At 47.5% G+C, this 21430-nt stretch overlaps 1 protein-coding gene across 1 annotated transcript in view; it reads right to left on the minus strand.

The window, feature by feature from the left end:
- The window catches only part of RNF167 (ring finger protein 167), a 280393-nt gene that overhangs the window by 178803 nt on the left and 80160 nt on the right, over nt 1-21430 (minus strand). Inside the window, exons 6-7 of the mRNA XM_086946212.1 lie at nt 9736-9826; nt 6333-6438 (exon numbers count right to left, since the gene is read on the minus strand). Of these exons, the coding sequence (XP_086802338.1) occupies nt 6333-6438; nt 9736-9826 (197 nt within the window). The remainder of the gene's footprint in view (nt 1-6332; nt 6439-9735; nt 9827-21430) is intronic.

Below are 21430 nucleotides of genomic sequence, written 5' to 3' on the forward strand. Positions count from 1 at the left end.
GAGGTTGGCACCAAGACTGCATCCTCAGCGGCACAGGTGTGACCGGGTGCAGAGGTCAGATTCTGGGTCGTGCCCAATGTTAACCAATGGAGACTGAGTTTATCGAAGATGCACTGCTCACAGGTGAATGAAGCAGCGTCAGGGGTCGATCTCCTGGAGTTAATGTAAGTACAGGGGGGTCACAAGGCAGCACCAAACGCACACCCTCAACGGAACTGGGGCGCTCAGGTGCAGAGGTGCAACAAAGAGTTGGGCGACAGGCTCAGGCCAGGAGGCAGTCGAAGAAAACCCACAGCAGTCCAGGTAAGTAGAGATGTTAGGAGACATAAGGACACCGTCGATCAGGATCGCCAAGGGGCTTCGGGATACACGTCAGAAATCTTCTTACCGGTCAGGTCAGGGGGAGTCTTAGTATTGAGGCTGCAGGCGTTGAGGTGAAGTCCGGCAGGAGTCAGCGGATGTTGGACTTGTGTTCAGAAGCGCTGGGGAGCCTTCACAGGACAGGAGGGCAACTTGGGCTGTGGGCGTTGGTGCAGAGGTGGTTCTGGAGGTGAGATTGTGATTCCTCAGGGTAGAGTTCTTTTTCTTGTAGAGGATTTCTTCTGAACAGGTCAGCTCTCCACTGGAGGATTGGGGTCTTTATCAAAGGCAGGCAGTCCTCCCTGGGCTTTGGAGGTGCTAGGCCTGTAGGACGAGTCGTCTTTTAGTAGCAGAGACGAAAGGCAGCAGACAGGCTGGGAGGGCTGGCACAGAGTCCTGCTCTCCTGCTGGTACGACTCTTCGTGTACGAGCTTCTTAGATAATCAAACATCTGATTTCAGGGTCTGGGGAAGCCCCAGAATACTAGATTTAGGGAGATTACATAGGAGTAACAGGTAGGGACTAACGGGTTCCTAACCTGGAGCGTCTACACCCACTATTATGCTTCCCTTCTGTGAGAGAGGGGGCACAGCCCAAGCCCCGACTGGATAAGTACCACAATCTTCAAGATGGTGGGCACTGAAAAATGTGCTTTACTTCGCCTCCTGCACCTGAGGTGTGGAGTTGGCAAAGGGGGCACACCAATTCTTCCTAAGTTTTGCCATCGGTTCTCCCAACAAAAGTGGGGGTTAGAGCCTGAGCGGCCATCAGTTGCTAGCAGCAGAGGCTGGGGGCCCATTACAAGGGCAGCAGGCCTTCAAAGCTACTCTCTCACGCACTGTGCCCATCCTGGGGGAGGAGGTGTGACACCTCCACCCAGGATGTGCTTTGTTTCTGGCCAGAGAGCACAAGCTCTCAACTCAAGGGTCCAGAAACATGTCTGGTGGTGGCAGGCTGCCTAAAGTCGGTCAGAGACCACAAAGGGTTTGTAGGATTATCAGGGGGCACCTCTAAGTTGCCCTCTGAGTACATGGTTAATAAATTCAACACTGGAATCAATGTGGGTTTACTAAGAGGAGTTGTTTGGTTTCAAACACTCCTGTGTTCAGAGAGGCCATCATGGTGCTGGAGAACTCGAGTTTTCGAGTTTCCAGCTCATGTACTCTCAATGGCTACCCTGACACTTACAATATCTAAGAATAGACTGCAATATTGCAGGGGCATATCTGCTCATGCAGATATGCCCACACCTGCGATACAGTGCACCCTGCCTTACAGTTGAGAGGCCTGCTAGAGGGGTGACTTATCTATATTTTAGGCAGTGCTTGTTGGCATGGCGCAGAGGCAATGTGCCATGTTGATTTTGTTGTTTTCACTGCAAAAAGGCATGCAAGCTGCAGGAGCAGTGGTATAACCTTGGCAAGGGGTCACTGGGGGACCCTCCTCCTCTCCCAGGCCCTACGTATCATTTACTAGGGACTAACAGGGGACTGAAGTTGACAATTGTGGAACAGTTTCAGGGAAGAAGCACTGGCATGGGGAACCTCGATGGAAGAGTCCCTGTGCACTACAATCAAAACCACATCATTTCCAGGCAAAAGTGGGAGCTATCCATGTCAAAAGAGGCACTTTCTCACAGAAGGCAACCAGACTGCCTGAGGATAATTTGCTGTTTTCTTCGTCCCACACCGGGAACACTTCAAAAATAAGGAAGAGATGGTTCTATTTATTGTGGAGAGAAAAGCAGGAACATGGAGTGATTTTATTTAACAGAAAAGAAACACTTCATAGCCCTAACTACATTAAGTGAAGTGTAAGAAATTGAGTTTCCCATAAAACTACAGGGTGTGAAACACCCATCATAACCCTCAGGGATCTGCACACATGGGGCTAGGGAAAAAAAAAAAAAAAAAAAAAAGAACTGGAGCAACTGCCAGTGCGAGGTCTGGTGGGAAATTAAAGCTGTTGTCGTTCAAAGCAACAGTGTCTAATTACAGCATTATGTACCGGCAGCCTTGCTGACTGCATTTTCTGGTCTCTTCCATGCTTTTCCTTCACAGTTAGGTATCAATGCTGCACTATTGTTTTAGTCTAAATATTACGTTTAATTTGGTGTGTATATATGTGTGTGTTCTATATTTTTTTTGCTTTTTTTAAACTACACAATGCAGTACATTTTAGTCTTAGAAAATTTTGCTTCAGATTTTTTTTAATCTGCATTTAAAAATACATAATCCATGCAATTATATGTACTGGAAAACTGTTCTGGAGTCCCACAAAAGGGGGACGAGGCCACTCAACCTAAAGTGCTTTGGACTATTAATGAAGCTTCTATGATGCACAGCAGACTCCCAAAAGTCAGCATTGTGACCTAACTGTGGTTATGTCTGCCGCTTCACTTGTTTTTTTTACCACATCTGGCCCAGGCTCTATGTCACTAGAAACACAGGAGGACCCCCTGGATGGCAAATGTACCTTTGGTGAATACCAACCTTACTTACGATAAAACATTTATAAAGCGCACGCTTACCCTGGGGTATCTTGGCGCTAGCACAACTTGAGCATCACAGCAGGAGCCATTATGAAATTTCATTGTTAAAAAGCCAGGTTTTCAGGAGCTTTCTGAAGGCAAGTAAAGAGGGAGCAGCCCTAATGTAAGAAGGCAGGAGATTCCAGTGCTTGACAGCTCCAGCGAAGCAGCTGCTTCCTGCCCATTTCAGCCTGTCTAATCTAGAGGACAGAACTTTTTTTACTCCTATTGATCTCCGGTTTCTGCAGGGCTCATACCATGGAAGGGCTGCTTTCAGGTAATCTGGGTCAGTATCATGCAAGGCCTTATGTGTTAGGCATAGCGTTTTAAATGTAATGTGGTTTCTGATGGTCAAAAAATCAAGTAGGGAAGGATCACTTGGCCTGCATAACCTAGGTATGCAGGTCGCGTACCGATATGTTCCAAATAAAAAACCCTCATGCACGTGTTTGATTTGCAAAAAAGCGGTATATCTTGATTCTCCGCTGGTTGGTCACGTGTTCGCATAATCATAGGGTTAGTAGTTATGCATCCTCCAGCCAGAGGTTTACCCCTGATTAAAAGCAGTAGTAATCAGTGATGTGTAGGGTATTTCAAAGTAAAAGTCCTCGTACAGCCAGAAAGGTTTCTTTATCGGATCTGGATTCGAGAGAGTTAAGTTTGCAACGTGTGTTGGAGAGTTGTTAGGGCTCCCACACACTGTGATCAGTAATTAAAAGAGGTCGACATGTTTCAGCCCTTTGTTGCCTGGAAGGTCAAGTGGGCTATCTTCAGGACCAAAGTGAAGGGTGTATTGAGACCAAGGGCGTCTCAGTGAGTGTGGTCTCCTAAGAAATTGTCTATTCATATGAAGAAGTGAGGAGAGGGATCTATTAGTCCTTCTCTTGGATTAGGTCTCAAGCTACCTTCAGTGGTTAAATTTCGTGCCTCAACGGGTTTGATGGTCACCCAGTGGAGCCCTTGGATGTCTTAAGAGACTGATTGAAATTTCGAGACCACCAGAAATAATCGGTCTGCTGCGTTTTGCAGCGTCTGCAATTTCTTACGGTATTGACCTTTTAAATTTGGATACAGACCATTGCAGTAAGCAATTTTTGATCATACTAGTGACGCAATAACAGTTTTTTTGGTACCAAAAAGGAATAAATGGGAGGATTTTCTTGATTATCCTAAAAGTGTTGAGTGAGATGCATTTTTTATTTGCACCTCCAAAACTAAAAGCAAAATATACAGTTAAGAATCCCCCCCACATTAAAGGTCAATCAACATTGTGAGAGAGTATCCTTCAGACAGCCCCCACCCTAAGACTTTCAAAGAGAACAACGGGATCATTAGATTTCAAATCTCCGCCCATTTTGCTATTCACACTACTCCTGATTTCAGATGTCACTGTGGAAACACTCCTGCCACCAGGCAACAACAGATGTCCATGCTTAGGCTGCCAGATCCCTTCGCGTTAGCAGGACACAATGGCCTGCCTAGGATCTCAGCAGATGGGTTACTCCATCAAAACGGTGACCGATATCCCATCCACTGAAATGGAAATACTGTAGGATATAATGGGATTTATATTTCGGTGGCTGGGATATCTGTCACCGTTGTGACGGAGTACCCCGTCTGCGAAAATCTAAATCGGGCCCGCAGCACTGAGAGATATAACTAAGGAGGTTAGTCCTATTCTTATGGAAATTTTTAATACAGTGTTCACTTTGGGTATTTTCCCTGCTTTATGCAACGATGTGTCAATCCTTCCATTGATAAAAAAAAACGGGGACGCATCTAACCCAAGCAATTACTGTCGTATCTCCAGGCTGCCTTTTCCAGTGAAGATAGTGGAGAAAATCATGAATAAACAGCTAGCTCAATTTGTCCAAGAGAACAATTTACTTGATTCCTCCCAGTTCGTCTTTCATCTGGAACACAGTACGGAGACTGCCTTGATCAGGCTACAGAGGAGATTAGGGCAGTGATGGACAGAGGTGGTGGAGCTGTCCTGATCCTACTTGATCTGTCGGCAGCTTTTGATACTGTTGATCATAATTTGCTGCAACTATGTTTGGAAAAATGAGGGGTGAAGGGTTTGGCACTGTCCTTGCAATCCTCTTTTCTGATGGAAAGAAGACAAACAGTGACCCTGGATCATTTTAAATCGCCCCTTATGTTTTGCCTTGTGGGGTTCCACAGGGTTCGTCGCTTAGACCATCCCTTTTTAATATCTATGTGTGGGAACTGGTTCCTCTGATCCAGCCGTTTCGGCTGCAATTCAATATTGTATGCCAACGACACACAGATTATGGTAGCTGTGTATAAAGACCAAGCCTCCCCTGCACTGCAATTTCAAAATTGTATGTTGGAAATTAACAGCTGCATGGGAAAGCATGGTCTTAAACTTAATTCGGAGAAAAACGAAATAGTGAACTTTGGTAATCTCCAACCCAGATGGGATGGCATTTGGTGGTCTGTTGAGATGGAAGACTTGCCAAAACCAATTGAAAAAGCAAAACATATTGGGGTACTGACTGACTACAAACTATCATACTCACAGCACACTAATGCTACTAGTTCTGCCACCTCTTATGTGATCAAGAAACTGAAGAAGGCTCTTCCTTATATTCCCATCGGTACTAGGACGACGTCTGCGATTGCACTGGTGCTATCAAAATCAGATTTTTGCAACGGGCTGTACCATTATATGCAGAAACAACTTAAAAACTGCAAATGGTACAAAATACAGCGGCAAGACTCCTATTAAATCTGCCTAAGCATGGGTCAGTTTCTAAGGAAATCCAGAGACTTCACTGGCTTCCTGTAGCGAGTCGCATCAAGTTTAAGACGTAATGATTAGCCTATAAGACTTTGTATAATATGGGACTAGTGTTCCTAAAAATATTTTTTTCTGGTATTATCCTGGCAGACAGTTACGCTCTACTGAACCAGGCTTACGATGGTTCCCAGGATTCGCACCTGTAGCTGGGGGGACTGAAGCATTGGTTACGGCACGGCCAAATCATGGAATGCATATCAGGTCTGCAAGTTCACTTGCCTCATTTAGAAAGAGTCTTAAAACCTGGTTATTCCAGAACTAGTTTGTTGATCTTTTGGGCTTACTTTAGTTTTTAACGCCAAGACACCTCAGTGTATTTGTGCGCTTAATAAGTTACATTTACATAACATAACACGTTTCCATTCTTTGGCTTTGACCACGTATTTGGGCCGACAGAGCCTACAACGTTCCGTAATGGGAAAGACCAAGACCAGAGGTATGGTGCTTTCACACATCATGCGAGGATCTGATGACCCTATTCAATATCCAATGCAGTTCAGCATTTGGTGATTTCAGGACATTGTTAGACAGGCAGCTGCTACTTCCACCCTGGAGTGTTCCATCTCCGACAGTGTCACTGGGGATAAAAGGGACACACTATGGTCTGCAGTGACTTACCAATATGGTGCACATGACGATGATCACAATTCCCACAACGCCGATGAAAGGAATCAGGTAGTACCCCAGAGGGAAGTTGTACTCCGGAACCAGGACAACATGAGCACTGTGAAGAGAGGAAAATGTTAGAATGTCTGCAGCGGGTATCGAACAGGCAAAGGCAACATTCTGGACAGGGCCATTCGCAGGCAATGGAGACGACAAACACAAAGAAAACATTTTTAAAATGCTTGAGGGATGCAAGGTTGACTACGAACATCCCAGGCAGTAAGTGCCAGAAAATTGTGGTATAAACAGAATAAGACATTTACCAGATGATGCAACATGAGGTCTCAAACTCGAGATGCCATTTGTGATGTCAAGTAACAGTGATAAAGCTAACCTTTCTATTTACATCTGTGGCACATGTTCAGCACTTACACAAAAGGGTTTATCTTAGTCTTGTGAGATAGATGTACTGTCAGGTACAGAATATGTGTGTTTAGATTTCCTCCCAGAGATATGGATGAAGCTCGCAGAACAAGGAGGACTGGCAGCACATCCCAGATACTTGGGCCTATCACAAGAACTAGGACTGCTGTCATTTTTCATTGTACCACTGGCAAGGACTGTCCCCAAGTAAGGAATTAGCAAATCAGTAAAGACAGCCAACATTTAACTCCTATGCTCCAGTTCATCATCTGTTATATTGATCTTATAATTTGTTACTAATCTGTTTTGACATTAACAGAATTGCTAGGAGCAGAACTCTGGTTATCAGAAGAAACACCATAGAAGACTTCTCTACGGTCATCCAATCAGAATAATTTTGTAACCAAAGTTGATTTCATTTTTTCACCAAAATCGATTTGCTTGCTTTAGCATTGTTGATATATTTTACTGACTTTCTTCCCGTGCCAGTAAGTTATTGCTTGCATAGGAACGTAAATGCATTGTTTTGGCAGTCACCTCCGTGTTACTGTCCAAGGACCCCATCCGCGCATAACACTGCTCTATATAAACAAATGATTAAAAGGTGTGAGGTCAGAGGGTGGTATTTCAAATATTGCACGCACACACACAAGGCCAGGAACTCTAGATGTGCCACAGCATTTGCTCCTTGGCCAACAGGAGCACCCTTGGTGTGGCTGATGGGACAAATCTCTCAAAATCACCCAAAGTCTAGAACACTAACAGTCATAATACCACCTTCTGCTTGTGGAACGAGCAGACCTGGTCTCCAAAGCATGGAAATTTAACAACTGTGATACTGTTATTTAAGAAACCTTCACTATCGCTAAAGAACCAGGTCTTCGCGGAGCTCGAAAGCTAAGCCGAAAATATTGTGCTGTTGGATTAATTCCAGACCGATCCGCTTCTGAAACGCAGCAACACAATATATATCTCTCCAGTGACAGAAGACCTTAGAAGACTGGCTGAAGGCAGTGGTGTCAGGTGCAGATGCCATTACATCTTTTGTTTTCAGCACCACCAACCACTATTTTCCTCTCCAGGCTAAACGAGCCGGTCTCAATGGCATTGAACTTAAATGGTTAAAATCATTTGTGAGTGGCGGACTCTGCCTCTTTCCCACCATTCTGCTCCGAAGCAAAGACGATCACTTCAGTGTCCTTCAGGGATCACTACTGTTATCTTTGTTATTTACGCCTGCATGCTGCCCCTGGCCCGCCTGCTCCAGGAGGCCAGAGTCCATGTTTACATGAATGCTGAAGACAAACAGCTGATCTTTGGCCTTTCACAAGCGGTCGTGGCCATGGATGACACAGGTGCACAATCAACTTTGGAGGATTGTCAGCGAGTTATATGCTGGTGGGGGCCAGCTAATTTCTTGGAATATAACCTGGCTGTGACCGAGTTCCAGTAGGAATGCTGTTTATGGTTGGAACCCAGCACCGTGGCCAGTCGTGAAGGCTCTCCACCGGAGACATCAAAGCAAGCCCTCCATTTTGGCATTTATCCGATAATTCTTTATCGCTGTACACCAAAATGGCCAAGGTTGGCATCAGCGGTTTCCTGGAACCGTAAGCCAAAACTGAGGATACTACTCTGTAGCCATTCCACCCATAGAAAGCCTTAGTACAGTCCAGACTGGATATGGCAACACTTTCCACCTGGGGGGTCAAGTGAAGCTTCTCAATAGGGGACAATGTATGCAAAACGCTGAAGGGTGACTACTTACAGGAGTTCCAAAACAGGACCATGTAAGTCCTATTTCTAAATCACTTCCATGGCTTCTAGTGCATAGCAGAGTGCTTACTAAACCCACTGTCATCGCAGGTCGATATATCAATGGCACAGATCACAACACCAATCAAGTTCTGCCCATTTTTCATTCCGAGAGGTCCCTAAAGCAGGACAGATTTTTTTTTTTTTTTTTTAAGTTTTATATAGCAAAAACTCAACCCAAAGGTATCAGATATCCGAGCGCTTTACATGAGCACCAGTTGCGTTACAGATGGACACATTCATTTTTTTTTAATAGGCAGGGGGAGATTACGTGATTTGCCCAGAATCACAGGATGTTGAGCGTCCCTGCAAAGACTCGAACCCAGTTCCCAAGCTTCGAGATCGACCGCTCTAGCCATTAGGCCACATCCCGTGCCCTGATAGTTGCCTTTGAAGGCAGAGGTTTTTCTGCTGCAGCTGTCAACTTGTGGAATGCACTTCCCCTGCCCTTGTACATAAAATCGTATCTGTGAATGTTTCTAAGGAGTCTGAAAACCTGGCTCTTTAACCAGTAAAAAGTGTTTTTTCTTGTTCTCATTCCTCCCTACTCTGTTATTTGTCGGTATCCCTGGCCTCCCATTTGATTGTTTAAGCTCTCAGTCTTGGTTTAGTTGTTGTGTTATCCCAGAACACCAAGAAGCATTCACATAAGCGGAGATATACAAACCACATTAACAGAAAACATAACGTCTCTTGGCCTATGCGAGGCTTCCCAGGATTTGGGCGACCACTGCATGTAAAAATTTGCACGGATTTTAGCCCGTGGAGAGCACGGAGTGCATAAGGGTAATACTGTGTGCCAGTGCTGGGAGGCCAAGGTTGAGGGACTATGCACTCACATTGACACCTGTGGTGATGTAGAGGCCACGGAGATGATTTCTTGAACAATGCTAGAACTGTAGCTACATAATGCAGTAAACAATGTAAAATGGCACGGGCAAGAGAGGAACAGGTGGAGGGAGGAGAAGCAAGCAGATCAAAGTCAGCCATAAGGAGACACAATGATTGCTCAAGTGAGGGTGGAGTGCGTCAGTGCTGACTTGCATAGTTTGTTGAGGAAGATGCCAGTTTACACCTTCCCTTCTCAGAATTAGAAGACTGTCCAAGTCTGTCACAGACACATGCTAGCATTGTATTTTAAAATCAAGAAATATGGGCAAGTGATATATTCCCTTACCCTTTGAGGTAGCTGAAGATATTCTGCAGGTACTCGGATGTCATCTCTCCAACGAAGACAGAAGGAATAACTATCTGATTCTTTATTTCATCTGTAGGGCGAAAGAAACAAAGGGTTTGTAGCATAGAAGTCTAAGCAGAATGAGGCATTATGATAAGACTGTTATCTGTGTAGGGCAGTGCTGCTTTCGCAGAACCTTTTGGGAAAGATCTGAATGTACTAAACGCAGAATACACAGACTTGAAACCAATGAGGAAGCAGAGGAGGAAGACTGAGCCACCCAAGAGCACTTATCTTGTATCTAATAAGGACTGCAGCCCTCCCCAAACCAGGTCATGCAAAGAAGTTGGAACAGGGGCCCTTGTATGAATATAAACACACGCACACCTGTGTATGGTATCTAAATGGTCCTATTTCCACACACAGCATTTAATCCAAATTGCAACAGCTTCAGGATCTAGTTGAATCAGTTTAAGTCAGGAATCCAAACAAAATGAAGATACTAAGCTACTATACCCGCAAAAGAATAGTAGCTGAATAAAAGAGTAAGTGTTGCGACAATGTAGACCGGAGTCTGAGGACAAATGCTCGGTGCTACACAAAGGGCTTAAGGTGGGTTTTTGCAACCTTGACAGTGCAGGAGGAAAGAACATCATGATTGCAGACTAAGAAGAGACGTTTATGAATCTTCTCGCCATGGGTGAGGTGTCGGACGGGCATCAATAGGTTTAACAAATACAAACAGGCTGTTTCGCTCCAAAAAATCATTTCAGAGGCCACATCAGAGGTAAGCTCTACGGATCTATCTGACCTGCTTTCCAACACAAATCCCTGAAGTACATCTGGACCTAAGTCAGAATTCTTCAACGCAGGACATGGCTACAGGGGCACACTAGGGGTGGATAAATCAGTGCACCACTGTGAAGAATTTGCTGAATGTTTAATGTCTCACATGCAAAGTTAAGACTTCAATTTTAATAATAAATCACATAATGCGAAACCAACCATCGCTTTCCATCGGAAAGTTCCAACCTCTTAGTGGTCTACAAGTTGAAGTGCAAAAGCAGATGCGACAGGCACCTCTGACCTGGTATGTGCCATAGCCAAGAATCCCATCCACTGCGCCAGCCAGCAAGTATTTTAGATGCCGTGCCTTTCCCTAGAACCCCTCCTACTCCTGCCTGAAGGCGATTAAAATTTACATTTGCAACTTTTGAAGTTAGAGGTCTACAGTTTTGAAATGCAAAATGAATGGCTCCCCAGAAGATATGAACATTATTAAAAACACTGTAAATCTGGAATAAAAGATCAATGTTTGATTTTTTTAATAAAGTTTTCCATCAAAGTGTTGCATATTCAGCACTCAATGTTCACATACCTTTTATTCCTGAATTGGTTGGAAAACATGTAATTTGTTTCTTCTCCCTTCACACAACTGAGTGCCCAATCATCCTCTCATACACACGCACATACCATCCTTTGATTGCAAACTTATCCCACTCCAAAAACATGTGTTGAATTTACACACAGCAACACTATGAGGCACAGGAGAATGGAAATGCAATCACATTACCACCACATCAGAAAACTTTACTGACTTCTCCTCCTGGATCAGAACAACCTCTAACACTGTTGCATCATTTCCAAAACAATTCAAGGACACAACAGGCTCTCCTTCAGTGGTCACACTCTGACCACTCAAAGCGCCAACCAACTAATCTTTTTTTTTTTTTTTGGAAAACCTTTATTTACAACACTGTAGTACACAGCTATTCAGCCATACATCCCGGAGGCTAGGCAGCAAGACTTTACGTAGTATAAATGGTGCACACAGAATACAGCACAGAACAACATGAGGTTTATTTTATAGTGTGAAAAGAAAAGAAACAGTATAAAAAACGGAAAAGCACCTATAACGGTGCAAGAGGGCAAGGCAAATCGGGGCAGGATGGACATATATGTGGAATAGTATACATGAACAGGTCACATGCACGGATATCGGGGGGGAGGAGACAGGACAATGTGTATCGTTAAGTCAGCTGGACTCAAGGGCTAAGGGGACAGTCGCTCCTCCATGGGCGCTGTGTCCGGCGGGAGGCAAATATCACCCCTATACTCATTCCAGGGCCCCCAGATCTTATTCTTTTTTTTTTGGCCTACCTCTGGCAACATACACCGTCTTCTCCCAGAACATGCACCAGTCCATGTTAGCCTTCCACGTCTCTAATGTGGGGGGCAGAGCCGCTCCCCATTTCTGTGCAATGTCCCTTTTAGCCACCATGTTCAGTTCATTTAGCTTTATTCGGTTATGTTTCAACCATAAAAGCATACAATGTAAAAAAAAAAATATATACAGACATATAATAACAACCAACATACATTTAAAAAGGGTCAACAAAGATCTTATTGGATTAAGTAAAATAAAATTAACGGATCCAGTTAGAATTAATAACAAAGAATATACAATATATGCACCCGCCTAATATTGACACTTGTTAAATGGGGTGAAAAGGTTGGATTGAGGTAGATTGCTAAACTTAAATAGTCTATGAGGAAAAAGGTTAAAAGAGGGGAAACTGTGCTGATTTGGTGGCCAGGATCTATGGTCCAGCTTTGGGTTGTGATTGGCAGACTGATTCCGATGGGAGTTGTAAGATTCGCTTGGATAAAAGTCATGTAGGTCCCAAGTTGTTATAGGGCCATCACTTTCTTGGGGCAGCCACGACTGTAGATAAGGGACAACATGTCTGCTCCTAAATCTGATTAGAATCAGATCCCCACAGATATCTTTCCGATGGGGACCCAACCAACCCACTCTCCTCACGCTGACTATTCTGCCATCGAGGTTATGGGGTAGGGGTCTGTTTTTCGATAACCAGAACTTAACTTTATTTACCAGGTCACTGGTTCTCTCGATTTTGCCATGCTTCAAGGGAAGAGCCCCCGACAGGATGGACACGTATGGAGCGGCCTCTGGGGGAAGGTTGATATGAGGGGACTTAATGCTTTTTAATTTTGGCTCAATTTTACGTTCTGAGGTAGGTGTGGGTAGTGGTTTAAGGACGGGTGGGCACACAGAAGTGGAGACTGTTACTTGTGTTGGGGAAACTGTGTTTTGCACAGTTTGTTTAGGCAAATTAGGTTGACTGGCCTGGGGTAAACACTTAGATGTTGCTGTGTAAGGCTGATTGTGTTTAACAGTTTCCTCAATCCCCGTTAGTCTTTCCCCCAAGCTGTTAATTTTGTCGATCAGGGGGTGAATGATAGTTTTAATCAACTGTTCCATCATGGTCAGTAAGACCAATTGGGGAGAGGATACTGGGTCATCTATTTTTTTGCCCATCTCCTGGATTAGCAGAGCCATGTTAGCAGGCGGGTTTGAATCTGTAGACACATGCTGCAATGTTGGTGATTGGGAATGGGACCCATTTTCACCAACCCCATCATGTTTCCTTTTTCCAGATATGGAGTTAGGGGGAGTTGTTTTGTTTGCTTTTAATTTTACGGAAGTCTGATGGGGCCCCTGTGTACTATCGTTAAGAATTAGCGGACTGGCGTTAGAAACCAGGTAGGGCGAAGTAACAAGGGAGTACTTGTTGTTACACATACTATTTAGATCATCTAGCCATGGGGGATTAGATGCTATACAGGACGTTTTCGTAGGAGGATCCTTGCTGGGCATGTTTAAAGTGTAAGAAGACAAGACAAACAGCTGTGGCTAGGGGAATACTTTGAGTATCCGCTCCCTTGTGGGAAGGGGAAACAGTCACAATCCAATATGATAGTCAGTGGAGTTGGCAGTAAAAAGGCTTTACCTCTTCATGGAAGACCAAGTGGGATAGCCCGTCCCGGCCTCCGCAGGCCTCTGAGGGCCACAGAGGGCCCGCCCTTTGCCCGGGCTTAGCCCGGCGCCGTCCCGCGAGGCGGGAGGGACCTCTGTCTTTTGAGCGCCTCCGAGCGCGATTCCCGGTGGGCGTGTCACCGCCAAGGATGCTGGGGGCTGTAGTCTCTCACACACGGCTGCCGCGTGATGGAGGAAGCGGCAGCCGGAGACAAACAGCTACGGAAGAGTGGCGTGACCCCCGGTTAGTTGGCGCTGCCCCTGTCAGCTTCTGTGTCCCCCGCTCGTCCGCAGGGACCTCTGTCTTTTGAGCGCCTCCGAGCGCGATTCCCGGTGGGCGTGTCACCGCCAAGGATGCTGGGGGCTGTAGTCTCTCACACACGGCTGCCGCGTGATGGAGGAAGCGGCAGCCGGAGACAAACAGCTACGGAAGAGTGGCGTGACCCCCGGTTAGTTGGCGCTGCCCCTGTCAGCTTCTGTGTCCCCCGCTCGTCCGCAGGGACCTCTGTCTTTTGAGCGCCTCCGAGCGCGATTCCCGGTGGGCGTGTCACCGCCAAGGATGCTGGGGGCTGTAGTCTCTCACACACGGCTGCCGCGTGATGGAGGAAGCGGCAGCCGGAGACAAACAGCTACGGAAGAGTGGCGTGACCCCCGGTTAGTTGGCGCTGCCCCTGTCAGCTTCTGTGTCACCACCATGTTGCCCAGGGTGACCCACTGAGTTTGTGAATTGGTGTAGTCCGTGGGGCCCCATACATTTAACAGACAGCGCCGGGCTTCAGCGGGCAGGTCAACTCCAGTCACTTCACCCATCACTATGTGTATACGCCGCCAATATGCAGCTACCGCCCTACATTCCCATATAATGTGCATGATGGTCGCTAGGGAACCACACCCCCGTCTACAGAGACCATCCTCCGAGTGACCCATGTGGACCAGTCCGGGGCCAGTGACATAGACCCTATGCAGGATTTTCAGTTGTACAAGTCTCAGTCTAGCCGGAGTTGCCACCTCCTTCGGAGACGAGACCGCACACTGCCAATCCTCGTCGTCCAACTCAATCCCGTCACGGGTCCACTGATCTCGCACCCCTAGAAGAAGGTCTGTACGAACATTAATGAGTTTCTTATAGGTCAGTGAGATAGCGCTGTCGGGCATGTAGCCGTCCAACAACCTATCCTCCAGCGGGGAAGATTCAGGGATCTTTTCACTTTCCGGCATAACTGCCAGGAGGGCGTGTTTTCACTGAGCATACCTGAAGAACTCCCTTTCCCCCAACTGAAATTCTCTCTGCAGTACCTCAAAGGGCTTGATCTGTCCCTTGGCGATCATGTCTTCCACCCTGGAGATGCCTATCAAGTCCCAGCGGTCGAACCCCTTTTTATGCCATTAGTTACCCAGCAGATCGGAGTCAGAGTGGAGTCACCATTGTGAGTTTGCCTTTCCATCCCTGCGCCTTCGTCACAGCTCTCCAGATGTGGACCGATGTCTTAGTGGGACCCGTCATTCTTCCATCCAGAGACCTAGAGTTCAGAGCCCTGTAATATTTCCGATCACCCAGGAGCCACCGGTCCATAGCAAAGCCCGGATTAACGGCTGGTCCATAGAAGACGTGATTAATGGCTACCAGTTGAGACGCCCAATAATATCTGCGGATGTCAGGCAGCGCAATCCCCCCGTCGTACCACGGGAGAGTCAGTTTAGTGATAGCAATGCGCGGCCTACCATCCCAAAGCAGGGCCCGCTGGAGGCCCTCAACCTCTCTGAAATATCCCGACGGGACCAAATCCTGGGTGTTCTGGAGCACGTATAGAAACCGGGGCAGGGACATCATTTTGAACAATGCCGCCCGTCCGAGCAAGGAAAGCGGCACCTTCCGCCACCCCTCCACATCACGCCGAAGGCGCGCAAGAGGGGGAAGCAAGTTGTTTGCGTAACGTACCGTGGGATCAACAGAAATGTAGATGCCCAGGTATTTGAACCCCTGCCTCGCGACCTGTATGTTACAGTCCCGCTGGAGTCTCGGGACCTCACCCCTCAGGACATATAAATGAGACTTCGACCAATTAATGACTAGTCCAGAATGTCTACCGAAGGTACACAGAACATCACATACAACAATAAGGGACATACATGGCGAGGTGAGGTACAGGAGAATGTCATCTGCGTACAGAGACACCCTATCCTCAAAGCCCAGGGACCACTTGATTCCCCTAATGTCCGGATGCCCTTTCAACCAAGCCGCCAGTGGTTCCAGTGCCAATGCAAACAAAAGGGAGGACAGGGGGCATCCCTGCCTGGTGCCCCTGCCAAGGGCAAATGGAGCCGATGCGCGGCCGTTAACCGCCACCTTAGCAAGCGGGTTGGCGTATAGGAGCTTGACCCATCCTATGAACCCCCGGACCAAACCCAAACTTCTCCAGCACCGCCCACAAATATTGCCAGTCAAGGGAGTCGAAGGCCATCGTGGCATCCAGGGATGCCAAGATGGCCGGCTCCTGAAGGGTGCGGACCCTCGCGAGGGCTCCGTGAAGTCTTCTCAAATTGAGGGCGGTGTTACGATGTGGAATAAAGCCAGACTGGTCCGGGTGCACCAAATCGCCAATCGCTCCAACCAGCCGGTTGGCTAGCACTTTAGTCAAGATCTTGGGCTCGGCATTCAGTAATGAGATGGGGCGGTACGACCGACAAGTCTCTGGGCTTCCCTTCCTTATGAATGACCACAATGGTGGCCAGCCTCTGATCGGGGGGAAGTGCACCCGACTCCCACGCCTCAAGGAACATAGCCCGCAATGGCGAAGCAACAAGGTCCGGTTTAATCTTGTACAGCTCCACTGGGATACTGTTAGGGCCAGGAGCCTTGCCGGATCTTAGGGAGCGTATCGCCTGAGCGATCTCGTCCACTGCAATGTCCGTATCCATGTCCTCTCTCTCAGTCTCCGACAGGCATGGGACCTCTATGTCTTGCAGCAAGGCGCCAGAGTCTTCTTCCGACATCTCTGAGGCCGAGGCATAAACAGATGAAAAGTAATCAGCGAAGGCCAGAGCAATAGCGCTAGGGTCGGTGACAGCCGTGCCATCTTCCCCCAATACCTCAGGGACAACGCGGCTGGCCCTCTCCTTCTTATCAAGCCAGGCAATAAGCTTACCGGCTTTGTCTCCAACCTCATAGATTCGCCCCTGCTGCTCCCTACCCATGGCCTTCGCTGCCTCCGTAACTGTGGCGCGATACTCCGACTGTTTGAGTGAGAGCGTGTGTAGGAGATCCGGCGTTGGGCCGGCCTCCAACTGGGTGTCTATCGCCTCTATATCGGACTCGATAGTCACCACGTGCACGTCTCTGCGTCTCAGCACCTCAGCAATTAGTGAGAACGCCTCCCCCCTCAGGACAGTCTTGAATGCCTCCCATGAGGAGACAGTGGAGGCAACCGAGCCCGTGTTTTCGGAGAAGTAGAGCTCCATGGCTTTGGCCAGGAGTCAGCGGATCTTGGGATCACGAAAGTACCACAGGTTAATCGGTGCCACCCTCTCGGCCGCTCCAACATCAAAATCGAAGGACACCCAGACCGGAGAGTGGTCCGAGATGCCCCTGGCCATCAATCTGGCCTCCGAAACCGCCGATGCGTGGGCCGCTAATGTCAGGACATAGTCAATCCTAGAGAGGCTACCATGAGCCCCTGAGTGAAACTAGTATTGGCGCTGGGTAGGATGCAGAAGCCTCCAGCAGTCAACAAGTCCTAAGGTGTCAAGAAAGTCGGGAAGCCAGGTCTGCGCACCCCGTAGGTCTCTGGATGGGTATCGATCCAATGTCCCTGAACCTACTGCCTCCCATTAGAAGCAGCCCCTCTGGAAGACCTAAAATGGCGCCCCCAAGATCTTTGAAGGTATCCGTCTGTAACCCAGGGGGGACGTAAATCGAGACTAGAGCCAGGGTACGCTCCTCCCATCTCCCCGTGACGGCGACGTAGCGTCCTCGCTCATCGACCACTTTCGAGTCAATCTCCAAGGGGAGGGTCGAGCGCACCATAATCCCCACCCCCTGGGATCCCGAGGAGAACCTCGAGTGTGCCACCATTTTGAAGCCCTTTCTATTAAGTGCGTGGCATGAGTTCCTCACCAAATGAGTTTCCTGCAACAGTATTACGTCCGGCACACACCTCTTAAACATTTGCAGTACAATACCCCTCTTGATACGGTCCCCCAGCCCGTTGACATTCCAGCTTAAAACATTCAATTTCCTACCCCCCATCATCGAAATCCACACCCATCCCACCCTCGACGGGCACCGCCATTACATGAACAGAATCATACAACCAATTTCCTTGCCAAAAAGGGAACAAAGAATAAAAGAATTCAACCCAAGAACAAAAACAAATAACCCGTCCGCCCCCACCCTGCACCCCTGCATCAGACTAAAAAGCCCACCCAACTCTCAGTGTGCCTGTCGCCCTTAGAAAACTAATCTACAAGAAGCCCCCGAGGAGATAGGAGGTAACCCTATCCCCCCCCCCCCATTCTCCAAATAGAAAAGTACAGGGGAAGCCCCCTTATGAGTACAGGATTACCAAACCAAACAGCTGATGGTAGACCCATTGTCCAAAAACAAGTCCTATAGCCAGTCATCACTCCTGCCGATCGTGGCCGCCAGTAGCTTCTTCTGACAGTTCCTCGTGTCGTCACCCCGCTGGGGCAAAGTGTCAAGCCAGTCCGATACCACCTCCGGCAAGTCAAAAAACAAAGCCCGGCCGCCATGTTCGATCCTCAGTTTTGCAGGAAACAGCATAGCATATTTCATGCCCATATCCCGCAGTCGCCGTTTCACCCCCATGAAGCTCTGTCTCCGTTTCTGCACGGACTGGGTGAAATCCGGAAAGAAGTTAATGGCCGCGTTCTGGAACTGCAGAGGCCCACCGCTCCTTGAGGCCTGTAGAATGGAGTCACGGTCCCTAATAGGTCTTGGAGGGGCACCTTCCTTCGGCCGGCCCCCAGGCATCCTCTGCGCCCCTTCCACGGATAAGAACTTACTAAGCCCTTTAGGGACAAGATGGTTCTGGACCAGGTCTTCAACGAAGAGGTCCACAGCCGAGTCTTCGGCCCCCTCGGGCACACCAATAATGCGGACGTTCTGCCGCCTGGCCCGACCCTCATAGTCCTTAAGCCTCCTAGCAAAAAGGTCGTTGGCCGATTTCAAGTTCCGGACCTCGGTTTGCAGGTCCGATACGTCCGTAGTTAGGCTAGAAGTCTTGATGTCCAGCGACTTGACTCGCTCGTTCATTTTGCCCAGGTCCGCTCTGATCAGGCTGACGTCAATCGCCAGTGTCCACCTTGTGCGCCATCACTTCGTGTTGCTGGTGCATCTCAGCCTTCATGCATTCAATGGCGCCCATTATGTCGCTGAGCGTGGGTTCTTGAACATCAGGGGACACTTCCCGAGGCAGGTCCTTGGGACTCGTGGAGGCACCAGGCGAGCCCCTCGGCTGAGCGTAGCGTTCCATGTTGTTTGACTGCGAGTACGTAGTCTTCCTGCTGACCCGAGGCTGGGATTTATCAGCGCCACCTTTGCCAGCCATAGTTGGTCCCCGGGCCACCTCGTCCGTCCACACAACGGGCCTCACCGATTCACCTGCGTCAGAGATGAATTATCCCGCACTCCGTCTGGTATGCGCTCACTCTGCCACTACGCTAGCTCCGTTGTGAGCCGGAGCGGCCAGATCCGTGCCTCGTCACCTCCGTCTGGTAGTGTCGCAATGACTGGCCCCGGCCTGAATATTGGTCCCACTGCAGTCTGCAAACTTCCACACGGTGCAACTGCGCCCAGGAATGTCGGATTTGAAATCGGACAACGGGATCCGTGTCACCATCGGTTCAACTTCAATATTTCACGAACATCGATGAGGATATGTGACAGGATTAATACGGAGGATCGGAGGGTCTTCGGAGCTCCGAGCTCACGCGGCCATCTTGGTTGCCCGCGAAGCTCCTCCTCCCAACCAACTAATCTTGAAGGTGCCCAATGCAGAAAAAGAAAAAACAAACCTCCTCCTCTTCTGGTATACCCCCAGAACACCTTCCAACCATCTAAGAGTAGCACCCGTTTTCTTTGACTTTAAGAAAGATGTGAATACCTTCATCTTGTCAATCACTGCCACGCCATCTCCCAAAGCAGCTCCAAGTACAGCTTTTGCCCAACTGATGGTCAATTGTCATAAAATTGCATATTAGTAATTAATTCCCATGCAATATCTGTATATATGAAATTAATACACATACCTCTTCTCAACTGGTAAAACATCTATTAACTTTGTTGAACCATGAACTCCTTTTGCAAACATCTGTCCACACTCATCACTACATGTGTTAGTAAGAGATGTGCTGCCCCTCAGGGTTGGAATATCACCATTCCACTAAGTTAAATGTAAACATTGTCCACCTAATTGTCTGCACATAACTTGTCCCACCTCCCCTCTTTTTATGTGTATATAATGGCCTTTGTCTCAGAGTAAGAGAAATGGGTGGTGGGGGGAGACATGAGAAGGACAGCGAAGTTAATACAACAATATATTGAGAGAGGTGAAGCAGAGAGAGAAGAGAGATGATGCAGAGAGCAATAAGGTAAAGAAAGGCAAGGTTACTAGAAAGAAAGATACAGACTAAGAGGGTAAACTGTACATAGAAGAGAAGTAAAGAGAAACAGAAATAGGGAGAAAAATATAAAAAGGGAAGAGGTAAAGTAGAAAGAGGTTAGCGAGATAAGGGTAGAAATATAAAGAGGAGAGTTTGTGAGAGCAGTACAAAGAAATGAAAGGTAAAGAGCGGCAATGAAGAACATGGGCAAAAAGCGAATAAGTATAGAAAGGCAGGTTGAGGCAGAAAGAAAGGTAGAAAGGGGTAAAGGGTAGATAGGAGAAATTAGGTGTAGAGCAAACTGGTGAACTAGAGAGAGGCAAAGTAGAGAGAGGGAGGCGAGGGCAATAAAGAAGTAGCAAGAGAAGACAAGATGTAGAGAAGATGAGATACAGGTGAGGTCAAGAGATGTAGAGACCGGTGAGGTAGAGACAATAAGTTGAAAGAGAGAAAGAGGTCCAGAGAAAAATGAGAGAGCAGTAAAGGAAAAAAGGTAGAAGTATTAAAAGAGGTGGGTGACAAAGGTAGTGAGACATTGGTAGTAGAGGATACAGAGTTAAATAGAAAAAGAAGGTGGAGAGAGGTAGTAGTGAATGAATGGGGAGGTAAATTAAAAGGTTGGGGAGAAAGTGAGATGAGGTAGAGATAAGTGAGGTAGAGAAGCATGATGAAGAAAATAGTGGCAGAGAGAAAGGTAGAGAGAAATGAAGTGAAGAGAAGTAAAGAGAAAAAAGGCGTAAGGTAGCCTTAAGAGATGATGCAGATGGAGAAAAGATACAGGGAGATGAGATGGCAACGGACAATGAGGCGCAGACAAAAGGTAGTAAGACAGATGAGGTAGAGAGTTGTAGATGCAGGCACAGAGTTGAAAAGAGATAGTTGAAGTTGTGAAAGAGACAGGTGGAGCAGACAGAGGTGTACTGGGAGATATGTGAGAAAGGCATAGGTTTGACAGAGGGATAAAGATGGTGGTACACACAGACGTGCAGAAAAGAGAGATGGCTGAGGTAGACATGAAGTAATAAGGGAGAGAAGAGACCAAGAGTATCATTTCATTTCTGCCAACTGTCTGAGAGTGTGATTGTTAAGGTTGAGCACTCAGGGCATGCACACTAAGCTGCTGTGAAACGGGCATGCCCAGATGTCAAGTAAAAAAGGATTCTGTTTTTATGCATACTTATTACAGGGGCGTTTCTCAACTTTGCCAATGCCTTAGAACAGCTCCACTCAGGC

Source organism: Lissotriton vulgaris, chromosome 12, assembly GCF_964263255.1.
Source record: "Lissotriton vulgaris chromosome 12, aLisVul1.2, whole genome shotgun sequence".
Lineage (NCBI taxonomy): Eukaryota > Metazoa > Chordata > Amphibia > Caudata > Salamandridae > Lissotriton > Lissotriton vulgaris.